This window comes from Bradysia coprophila, assembly GCF_014529535.1.
Source record: "Bradysia coprophila strain Holo2 chromosome IV unlocalized genomic scaffold, BU_Bcop_v1 contig_106, whole genome shotgun sequence".
In the NCBI taxonomy this organism is placed as follows: Eukaryota; Metazoa; Arthropoda; class Insecta; order Diptera; family Sciaridae; genus Bradysia; species Bradysia coprophila.
The window spans coordinates 4,724,291-4,736,549 of record NW_023503372.1 but is presented as its reverse complement, the minus strand read 5'-3'; the positions used below and the strand labels follow the sequence as shown (position 1 = coordinate 4,736,549).

The 12,259-nt window shown below is 36.3% G+C and overlaps 1 protein-coding gene across 2 annotated transcripts in view; it reads right to left on the bottom strand.

Annotated features, from left to right (window-relative positions):
* The window catches only part of LOC119071056 (formin-like protein), a 38,398-nt gene that overhangs the window by 3,375 nt on the left and 22,764 nt on the right, over positions 1-12,259 (bottom strand). Inside the window, exons 3-10 of one of the 2 annotated variants that reach the window (XR_005086588.1) lie at positions 6,029-6,115; positions 2,807-3,679; positions 2,145-2,747; positions 1,881-2,085; positions 1,527-1,819; positions 907-1,461; positions 704-826; positions 294-439 (exon numbers count right to left, since the gene is read on the bottom strand). Coding sequence is in view for 1 of the 2 variants with exons in the window: in XM_037175676.1 (XP_037031571.1) it covers positions 704-826; positions 907-1,461; positions 1,527-1,819; positions 1,881-2,085; positions 2,145-2,747; positions 2,807-3,679; positions 6,029-6,115 (2,739 nt within the window). In the remaining variant the exon portion in view is untranslated. The remainder of the gene's footprint in view (positions 1-293; positions 440-703; positions 827-906; positions 1,462-1,526; positions 1,820-1,880; positions 2,086-2,144; positions 2,748-2,806; positions 3,680-6,028; positions 6,116-12,259) is intronic. The other variant, XM_037175676.1, reaches the window with a different exon arrangement.

Below are 12,259 nucleotides of genomic sequence, written 5' to 3'. Positions count from 1 at the left end.
TGTGCTCGTTTTATGACTTTTTCAGCTAATGTACTCGAGCCAACGAACCACTTATCACCTTTTTTATAGCAAAGAATAAAATTTATGATTTTTTTTGGGAATTTTTAAGATTTTTTTAAAACTTTTCTTTTAGAACTTTTAAGAATTTAATTCCTTTGCTTCCGATCTATCAATATTTCTGATAATCAACCACCTAAATAAGAAAAGCTACACCTGAACCTCGCTCAACGCAAGCATAAACAGTTAAAAATAATTAAAAAAATAAAAACAAAAAGAAAAATGAAAAAACTTACACAAAAAATGAAAGCAAAAATAAAAATTGGCAAAATTTTCAAGACTTAAAAGGAATACGAAACAGAAATCATTGGCACAATTGAGTGTGTTATGCCAAATTATCTAGCTGCTTTCGTACCAATTCCATAGGCACACACGAAAATTTCTGATTGCACAAAATATATAAATTAAAAAAAAGTTATTTTAATTAAACAAAAAATCGTATGTACAAAATTGCGATGTGGGGGTGATTAGATGGGCGTAAATGGGAGGGTGATCAATGTGAAAACACAAAAACATTAAAAACAAAAAATGAAAAAAAAAACCAAAAAAATTATCAAAATTTCTGCACTTTATGCTGAAGCTCCTTGTTTAGTTGGGTTAAATTTTGTAAAAATGACGAAGACAAACGAAGATCGTACGATCCTACCTGTTGTTTCTTCTGATTCAGTTTGTTATTACGCAGTATCACTTCGTCGGATTCCTTTTTGCTAGCAGCTAACAGAGCTGCCTGTTCCAATCGTCGACGTTGTTCATTCTCATGATCAGTTGTCTGAAATGAATTTGCCCAAATTTAAACCGATCAATCACAACACTCCATCAAAAACCCCGATAAATTTCACTTCGATTTACCTTGACAGCCTTTGTGAATCTAACCAGCAGAGAGAAGAAAGCGTTTGCGTCAGCGTTCCGTGACGATTCACCGAAATATTCGACGCATTCCTTGAAAACCGTCTGTGCAATTTTAGCATCCTGTTTGATTTTCTTCAATTTTTCCTCCGAATTGTTCAAAAAGTCTTTGAGCACATGTGTCGGCTGGCCCTTGCCACGCAATTCGGCCTCCTTCCGGACGATATCCATGCCTTTCTCCAGTTCATGCACATCGGTCACAACATTTTCCAGCGATACTTGAGCGGCCTTGTCGATGAAAAATAGCTCGGTGTCGAACGTCAACAGTTCGGGGAATTTTTGGCGAATCGTTCCGACGATGTAATGCAGCAGACACATTCGCTTGTCGGTCGATTTTGTGTCTAGCAGAGTGTCCAAACTTTGCAATTTGAAACCGTAGGCCGGTCCGCGTTTGCTGCTGTTCAAGTAGTTACCGAATGCCAGCACCACTTCTAAGACATCTTTGAATTTTTGTGACGATTTCACCGAAGAGCTAGCGTTAATGATCGCATAGATTTGCTGAAAATGAGGATGGAGTTCAGTGAAGCGAAACAATCGACCGTAAACTGATTGTTCAGTCTTACCGGACTTATTAGATGTAAACTGTCGAAGAAGTTGCCCATGTAATTCATGATGGATAGTTTCGATGATATCCTTTCCACTTTGGTCAATTGCAGCATAAACTTGTCCTCCTCGGTCAACAGATTACAATCTTTCTTCTCGGCTATGTATTCCTTAAACGCCTTGATTTCCTGCTCAGTGGGCACCATTTTCTGTAGAATTTCCACATTCTCCAGTGACAGCTGCTTTAAGTCTAAATTGTTGATCGCCTTGATAACTTGGTCCATTGGCATGTCCAATTTTCGTCGAGAGATTGCTGTTGAATGAGTAGAGTGTTAGTTGAGCATGAAGTCCGCACAAAAAAACGATGAACTTACCTATGTTCCGTAATCTCGTGTGCTCGAGAATTGAAACGTTTTCTGGCTTTTTGAATCGTTTGCTGGAATTCAATCCGTCCACTTCAGATATACCATTGACTAACGGCCCGCCAATACCGATTTTGAATTTTTCTTCGAAATCGGCAAAGTCAATTTGCTTGTGTAATTTTTCGTCGTCCAATTCGTTAAATATTGTGCCACGAACCTGGATAAAAATTGCTTGTAATGCCTTCGGAGGACAGACTTAATGCGATCGTTCATTACCTGATTGGGCTTCAGTGCTATCCAATTAAGCGTTGGCAGTTTATATTTCGTTTGAACTTTTCGTTTAATAGTCATAGCTCCATCTGGTGCCAGCATAAAACCGGCAGCTGGAGGTGGCGGAATAAACGATGGCGGTTGTTTTGTCGCATTGATTGAGTTATTGTTTAAAGCTGGTGGAGGTGGAGGAGGACATGGAGGCGGTGGTGCTGGTGGTGCTAATGCAGCTGCTGGTGGTGGCGGTGGAATCGGAGGAACAACTTCTTCCTTGTCATAGCCATTTGTGTGTGAACTAATTTCGTTGAGTTTATCTGTTATGGAAGCACCTCTTGGCAGCGATTTTGTTAAGGTTTGAAGCTCTTGAGTTTTGCTTTCCAACATGTTCTGTTGACTCATGAGCTTCTTCTCGTTTTGTTTCAATGTTCGTTTCAGTGTCTGAACTTCTTCTTCGTTCTGTCGTTTCGCTTGATAGAGTTCGTCGCGCTCCATTCGAATTTGATTCAGTTCACTCTCCAAGTCCGACAATTTTCGCATCATATCACGTTCGGCTTCCAATAAGCGGCCTAAGTCCTCTTCTAAATCTTGAACTTTTTCCAGGGCGGCAGTCTGTGGAGCATAAAATTAGTTGTAAGCTTAAAGCAACTCGAATTGTGTCTCAATCTTACCTTTGTTTCACTGTCTTCCATGAGCGCAGCAACATCGAAGACATTGTCCAAATACGCCGAGATTTGTATTTGCAACTCTTCCGATTCTGTTAAGCTTAGTTTCTCCAGATATGCGTCTAAACGCAGAGCTGTGAATTCATATTGCAGATGAACGCGATAGTTCATATCTTCCACCGAATGGACCACTATGTTTACGAATTGCATGCACGCTACCATGAAGTCAATGTTGAAAATGTCATAATTTATAAAATACTCCATCAGGGTCTGGAATCGTCTCGTTTCCGAACAAACTTCTTTGAAATTATCGAACGAAGACAGAATGATTTCATGTCCTCCCTTTACCAGACAAATTGCAGCCAACAGTTCCAATACAAGCGCTTTAGTACGTAACGATTTGTGTATCAAACTCAGAGCGATACAATTGATGGCCTCACGATGCTGGATCACCATATTGAAGCCATACTTATTGTTCATTATAGCACGCAGACACATAATGCAAACATGTATATCATCGGTGGATGCGCCCATATTCAGTTTGGCTATATGTCGTGATCGTCGTTTCAAATTCGGACTGTCGGCTAACAGTTCACCAAGGCCTGGCCTCAGAAATCCATTAGATTTTGTGTCACTACTACTACCCGACGAAGTGATTGTGCCGTTCAGTCGTTCCTCAGATTCCGATCGGGCTTCTTGAATGCGTCGTTCGTGTCGCATCATCGTCAATCGGAAACTTAAGTAATCGACTAGAGCGTCCAGACCTTGATTTTCATCGTCGAGAAATTCTTTGACCCATTCGATGTGGTTAGTACGGAGGGAGATTTCTAGGTCGCGAAGTACTTGTGTCGATGTTGATTCGCCGACAATTTTTCGTTTCTGTGGAAATAGATTGGAATTTAGATACTAGGAGACGAACAATCATTTTTCGAAGAAATTATTGCTCAACCAACTTCTAATCATGGTAATGAGATAATGGACAACGGTTATCTTTGGCATGCACAAATTTGCTATTTTGAAATAATTCGGTTGATCAATAATAAATAAGCAAGCAAGAGCATGCTTCCTGCCCCTGCGCATTACTAATCTTATCATTAAAGTGAGAGGCTCTTCGTAAAATACATTTTTATTGAGTGTGGTCACAAAGTTCAACGGATGTTTCGAAACGGTAATGATTCACTAACTCAACACACATTGATTAATATGAATTCATCAAGATGCGAAATTTCATAAATTAAACGAACAATTTCGAATCCCTCCCCGGGCAATGTTTGCATTTATAATATCGAAACCAGTACAAACTTTGATTGAACTAATCTACCAAGTGCGCGTATGGAAAAAAATGTATAATGCTTTCTGTGGCTCATAAAAACAATATCACTCACTATTGAATCGGCGAAAACATTTATAAGCCTGACCTTTTTTACAGACGAGGTCAACATGAAACTAGTTCTAGCAAATTGTTTCCATCCATTCATTCATAGATTCATTTAAATGAATGGAAAATGTTCTGCTCATAAAATAAAATGTTCAAAGTGGCATTATATGAACAGAGATGCAATAATACGAAAACTGAAATGGTGTTACGAGTAATTGTGTTGTGATATCTGCACAATATTTCATCATTGGGCAGGTATCCTGCCATCAATTTCAACTTTTTAATATCTAACGATGGTTAGATTATCGCATTATCATAAAAATTGCAACACCGGTTTCAACAATCGACTAGTCATCTGTTGTTAACAGAGCAAAAACAATTATAAGCGATGAGCTTCAGTTAGTCCTCTTTTATTTAGAAAATTTATTTTTTAACAATTGAAGTAGAAGATTTTGTATCGAATATTTTGAAAACTCTTTAAATAGAAGAAGTAATAGATTCGAATAGATTTAGTTATGCAAATCTGGATATTCGATTCCTGCAATTCTTCTTTTGCTTTCTCACATCGCTCACATAAATAATCCTGATTTGATAAATAAGGTCTCGAATGGAAAGTAGGACAACGGGGGACGGGTAATCTGGCACACCATACAAATTGATGGTGTGCCAGATTCACCTATAGGCGGCGAATTTGGCACAATCATGACTTCTCATTACATGTCGTAAAAGGACGCATACTATGATGCGTGTGCCAGATTCCCCGATGCCCTATTAAATCCTGAAAAGTATGAAGATGTTCGCATGCTACTTTACATTTCGCTACTGTTTGCGTCGCTGAGAGTTGAGCTGTAGTTACTACACCAAAGTGTCTCTCAAAGATCACAATCTATCTGTTTGTGTACTTTATGAGATTGAGTGTATTGGAAGTAGTAGATTACATTGGATGCTGCGAAAATAATTCATTACGAGAGGTAGCAGATTTGTGATAAAATCAAACTCACAAGGTTGTTTTTTTGAGCAACAAGCTTCGATAACTGTCTTTTCGACAAGAGAGTCTGAGCGTGATCTTAGAGTCTGAGCCGAATATACAATATACATCTACACTTGTCGGAAGACAGTTACCGAAGCAAGTGGCTCACAACACACGAATGAGTTTACGAATATCACAAAATTGTGCCCCAATTAATGAATTTAGTCAGCACCATCCAATGTATTCTGGTTTATTGCCTACCCCATGCAATAGTTGATTATCACAAAGGAATTCAATTGAAATTAACCGAAAATATTCTTCTTGTGTTGGATCATTTTCGCTGGGGGCAAACTATTATGTAGTGGTATGGGAAAAACAATAAAACAAAACTGAACCCTTCGCATACGGACAGATTGTCACTGACCTCAGACCTCATACTTTCTTTCGCTCATTAGGATTACTCAATATTTTCAAAATGAAGATAGTGAAAACGACCCCAAATCCAGTTATCGATACCGTTTCTGTTAATTCGTTGTTGTCCAGTTTGCTCTTTTCACTTAAATGTAGACAGTGCACACATTATTTGATAGTAATTCTGGTGGCACCAGCGGAAGTATTATATTTGCCGACAATATGTCTCGTCGAAAAGAACTAAATTTGCAAATTCCATCGACTGAACACCTGACTAATAACATATATTTTACGGGCTATACGAAAATGGTCGGACCAGGTCAGAAGCATAAAAATTGCTGATAAATTAAAAATAAATTCGCCGGCTGAACGTAATACATTTAGGTGATTGCAAAGCAATAATTTTACGAAACAATAATTCTGTTAACCGTCGTAATGCACATGCCAATAAACACAGTTGATTACTTACCCTATGACTTCTAGATGCCTTTGGATCTAAATACGTTCTTAATTTCGCTAAATAATGTGAAGGAGGGTCTTTTGCCTGAACCATTTCCTGTAATTTGAAGAAGAAAAAAATATAATTTTGTTAATATTATCGTTGAGCACAGCACATTTCTCTTTCATTGCATTACAGCTTCGAAATGCATAAACAAATTTATATATTCAATTACTGTACTTATCCCTAAACATATGCGCCTTTTATAAAAAGTACGCGTTATTCAAATTTCATTTCATGCATTTTGTACATTATGACTCCATGATTTATTTATAAATCGGTTCTTTGTACGATGTGTTAAATTTTATAAGTAGAGACGGAAGTCGTATTCGGTTTACGAAACGTTTTCAATTTTTTTTTATTAATTTTTTTTTGTCTCTTCGATTGTGTTTTTTTTATATTAAACAAACGATGATTTGTGGTCGTACAAATTAATATTTAGGGGCTTTCTGGTTTTGTTATATCAACAGTCCTTGGCATTACCGCAACGATAGAATCAAAAAAAATTGTTCCTGCTTCGTATGTCTTGCACGATTTTATTGCGTATTTGTTTGGTGAAATGTATATTACCGTGCAGCAACTTTGCTTATCTTGAAATTGTACAAATATTAAACGGCTTGTTTGTTTAGCACTCACATTCGCAAAGACATCAAAAAGGAAGTTCGAGGATGAAGGTGGATGTAAATGTATTTACAAAACGATTCCACGAACCGGAAGTAAATAGACGAAAGTTGTAGTTAGGGGAAATGTAAGACGCAAAGATCAGTGCCGCACGGTGCTTCGAGTTCCCCATAAGGCCACGGTTTGAACCTATGACAAATTGTTACAAACTCGATACGAAATAAATTGGTTCTACGACTTTTGAGCCTTTTGAGCATTTGAGCCCTAGAAGTGTATAAGTATATCGGTCGTTAATCAGTGCCTAACAAGTAAAAAAAATGGAAAATTTGACTTATCAATCACGCCCACTCCTGATTTGGCACCAATATCTTCATTTTGACACCAATTTACATTTTTTTTGTTATGTTACCCTCGTTCAAGCCCTAGATAATGATAGTCATAGAACAAACATTTTTCGTCTCACCTACTCTGCACTTTGAGTCTCCCATTAGTTCACGGTTTGATCCATACGCCAAGTTTAAAACCGTGGTAACGAGGGACTCAAAGTGCCATGCCGCACTGGTCTAGTAGATTGAAAATTAATTAGAAGTTCCAGTCAATCATTTTCAAATTTCTGGGCGGTACGGTACGTACAAAGAAGAAGAAAAAAATTTGCCGACTCTCTGATTTAGTCACAGATTACGCGCCATTTGGTTGAATGAAATACAAAGGTCATGAACTCTAAATTTCATATTTACTTTCTAACCAACTATTTAGCGGTTAGGTGCTTTGAGCCGTTTTTTTATTTGCGCAAAAACAAAACATAATCAATCACATATGTCGGACAAGGCAACAATTAAAAACAACATCTGAACAATATAATAGAATTTATGTATCGGTTTACCAACACTCAGATTTGCGATATTATATTGGATTATTGGATTAGATACAGAAAGGTCTTATCGTTAATAGAATTTCCAGTGAAGCGGTCGTGACTCTGATTTGCAAGAGAAAATGAAATAAACGAAATTGCTATGTAAACAATACGAAAAACAGTTCAAATTACACAAATTTATTGAGAGTTCACAAAAATTGACGTTGATGATTAATACAAATTTTTTCTTCAGAATTTCCCTGTGCTCACATGGGCTCACGTATTTTGTATATCTATACAACATCATGCCATACAGTAGTTCACATTTGAAACAGAAATAAAAAGCCGGATGCAAATAATTTAACGAACAGCAAAACGTTTGGAACAGTATAATGTACTCCTTCGCCTCTGAATTGGTTTTCTTTTTTTGTTTTTGCAATATTTTGATATATGATGGATGTCTAATTGAATCAATTGGTTGAAATGTTCTGGCTTGTTTTTTTGGGTATTGTATTTAGTCATCCGTCAGAAAATATCTAAATTGGTGTACGCAGTTAACTAATTTGAATTCGTTACCGATTTGAAATGTTAAATTCGATTTTTTTAAATAAGAATCGGTTGTCTCGTCTCTACAGGCGAAAGAATGAGCTATGCCTCTTGTACATTTCAAATGGTATTCTGTGTCGATACGTTAAACAAAATGAAGTAACAGATTTAATGGTGATATGCAAAGTAAAACCTTTATTTAAAAAAAAAGTTTAGTTTCGTCATAAAAGCAAATGATAAGTGCCAATATTGCAGCTGCTAGTCATCTGCTATCGGCAAAGACAAGAGTAAACGATGAACTCTGGCTAGTGTTCTCTTTTATATAATGATATATAGAGAAATGTATTATAAATGATATTAGAGGTGAGAGGTGATAGATTTTGTATAAAAAAACTAGGAGATAATTTAAGCACATATGAAGTAGTAGATTTAACGACTTTGTTTGAGATACGCTTGCTGTTTATAAAAGGTTAACAAATCTATTAAGTGGATCGGTCTCACATGTTCAAACCAATTTTCGAAGCATGATCATAAGAACTTGGCAGTTCCAATTTCGTGTATATTGATTTTTGACCGTATCTCATTTGCGTCTTCGTTTTTGAAAGCTTTGAACTTCTTTTGGATTCCAATGAAAAGATGGAATCAAAGACATGAATGAGATACGGTATTTTGGCGAAACACGGTAATATATGAGAAGGAAAGAAAGATTGAGAGACCTTTCGAACTTAATTCGACCGAAACAAAGCTTTGGTGTAATTTTGGTTTCAACATTGTTCTAAGGATGGGCATGGAATTTGAAGACATTTAAAACCTTTTCTCCTTTACAGCAAAACAGGGCTCATCAGGGCTCTAATTAAATCGCGTTAAGCCTTGACGATATGCAGACAAGTGCAAAAAGCCGAATTTGTTCGACGAATTTAATATCAAAATTTGAAGAACGACAAAGAACGCCTCGCTATCTTTGCCAATAAAATTAATAATCTCTAATGTGTTTGTCATTCAACCTTCAGACATGGATGACGTGTGCTGAGACAATGATGTTGTTGATGACTAAATCGTTGTTGCATCGCTAATTTGCATTCGTACACAGCATTTTATTGTAATTTAGCCATTTGCATATAAAACCTGTAACTGACGACAACGGTTTATGCAGACGAATGATTTATTGGAGTGGTTTGAAAGTAATTTCGTTATGCCCATATGGTAAAAATTTCGTATTGTCAATCCTGGGGAATTATCAAGATTATTGCCGCAATTCAATGTTACCGTTCCGTCATGATTATCTTTATTCGCTGCGCACTCCTAAACCAATAATGCACACAAAAAGGTCATCGTCTCCAGTTCACGCCATTTTGTATCTGTTTATATATCGAATCGTATAATATTCCCATGTGTTCGATCCGGAACATTTTCACAGTTGTGTCGCACAAAAAAAAGAAGAAGACGAGAAAAACGCCACTATTGTTACAAAAACGGAACGGTGGGTGATAGTTTTGGCGAAACAACAGCACCATAAATAAAAGAAAATATTTTCAGTTTTAAAAGTTTCGTGGCATTCCTTTATGTTATGTACGCCTTCGACATTAGTTTGCATGCTATCATTCATGTTAATCGTGTATGCTCTTCTCAGTTGTATAAAATGGAATGACTCACATATAAATTGTGTATTGAATGATCCGTACACTGGGCGAGGCCCTCTAAGACTTTCGGTAACATTTTTTTTTTTTTTGTTTCAAAGTTAAAAGATGCAATTCGTGCATCAGATTGATGCAAAAAGGGAGAAGAAACGAAACGAGCGACGATATGAGATCAACAGTGAACTGAATTAAATGGCAAAAAGTGTTTGCATTTTGAAGCTATCGGTGTGATCTTATTAACATTTACCCTCTGCCTCCCAGCGCTCAATTGGAACCGAAGATTATCTCTGTTTTTTTCGAATGAATATGCAACTGAAATTACATATTGGCCTAACCAAATATGTGTACCTTCTCGTCAGCTAACAGTGTTTTTCTCTGTTGTCGTTTCAATGAAAGAAGTCGGTACTTCAATTTTCAACCAGACTTTCGTTTACACACAGAAAAAAAAGAGAATCATCACTAGCATGGTACTCATTAAGAACAACAAACATGCACTTTCCCAATGGAATGAATAAAAACTCAGCTCCTATTTTGTTGTACAAGCACTAAAACCACTTAAATATTGTGTTGATTCAGCTAGAAAGATCTACATAATTCTAATGAAAATGGTTTTTTTCCCTTCATATTTATGTTGTCGCGCTCACGTTACATCGCTTTTGTATACTAAGTAGAACAGTATATACGCAAACGCATCATATCACCAAAAACGAGATTTTTGTAATGAAAATATAGCCGCCTGTGTTTGACGAAAAGTAATTAGCGTATGCTTAAGAACATGTCAAAAGAAAATAAAGTAATTTTAAGTTTATGGGTGCGGCTGTTCTGGATGCAAGACTGGCAGTGGTCCAACGGATTGAACAAATTATTGGATGCTGTACGAGAGAGAACATTTTATAATTTATGAATTTATTACATTGTAATTTAGATTAATTTCCCGTTGGTGTTTGACGGTCGTCCGTAATAGACATGTTTCTCTTGTGCATCAACAAACGGTTGAAGATTTTTCAATCATTTTGTCAATCAAATCATAACATTTTTATTAATTTACGACCAGTTTTGATATTTTCTAGCAACCTACACGTTTTACGTAAACGACGAGAAACACATCGCTTTTTCAAGTCTTTTCTTTTGTGTACGAGGCAGAAATCACAATTTCTGACACGAAAAAAAAAACTTCAGAAATTACAATAAGAAAACCGTGATTTCAATGTGATTTCTATAATTAAGCGAATGGGAGGCTGATTAGATTGTAATTTAGCTGAAAAAAAAAACTTTTTTTAAATTTGATAACACAAACCGCATCACATAAGCAGAAGAGATATATTTTGTGTGAGAAATGTTTTCCTAATATGAGTCATCATCATTTTTACTAATCATTGTTGCAAACAATTGAAATGCTATAAATAATAAGCTGGAGATTTAAGAAGTGATTGGCTGGTAGATGCATAATTGCATGAATCAAACGAATAAAACACAAGACAAAATAAACATTCCTTTCGCGCTCTCAGCTGGGGACACAATTTGTAAAAATCTTCCGAACATTCGAATGTACTTTAGATCAAATTTATGTAATTCGGTATACCGTCCATCACCTACAGAATTGCGGCAATTTATTTTGCACAACTAAGAAATTAGTTTATAATTACAGTCAGTGAAATTTAAACATTAATTTGCTTTGTATGAGCGAATTCATTTGTATAGAGTGGATCAGCTGAAAGACAGCTAAAGCAAATTCATTGACGTCCCCTGTGCTTCAACCGACAATTATATTTTTAACATAACAAGGGATAAGAAGATGACAAGGTGAGTTTTCCTGTGTATTTTGTTGATCCGATGCGAAGCCGAGGTCTATTAACGAGACCTCCGAATTTCCCCGCAGAAACGCTTAAAGTCAGTTTACTTTTCATCCCTAAGGTTGTAATAAGCCACTTTCGACCCTATGGAAAATAAAGGCATGGACAAGTAATGTACTGTACATTATTGTGCGTACATTATTGTGCATACATTGAATAACGTACTTTTCGGGTTTCAAGCACTACTTTATACGCCCTCAGTAAAATCTATTACATAACTGCGAAGTCTCTCGTTTTCGTGTGTTTAATGTCATCGGATTCTCCTCGCATCAACAAAATTCACATGAAAACTTATTATAACCCTTGGGTAGGGTTTGCGACTACGACATTTGTTTTCATCTACTATACCATATCAGCTGGACAACGTCAACAAAAATCTCCACAGCAATCTATTCTACACACTATCACAACAAAATTAATGTTAAGACAAATGAAGTAAAAGATTTAGAATCAAGCATATGGTTAAAATAACATAAGAGAGATAGAGAGAGATGTATACTGTTTATACATCATCGTGATGCGTGTGCTGTTTATAAACGGTTAGATAACTTAAATGAATATTAATTCAATTTAACATGCTAACACATCACTTCATTGTTCATTGTTCTACACTAATAGTTCAACAAAAGTTCAATTTTCCTAACAAAATATTTGACGACGCTGTAAATAGTTTACAACTGCTGGAATATTT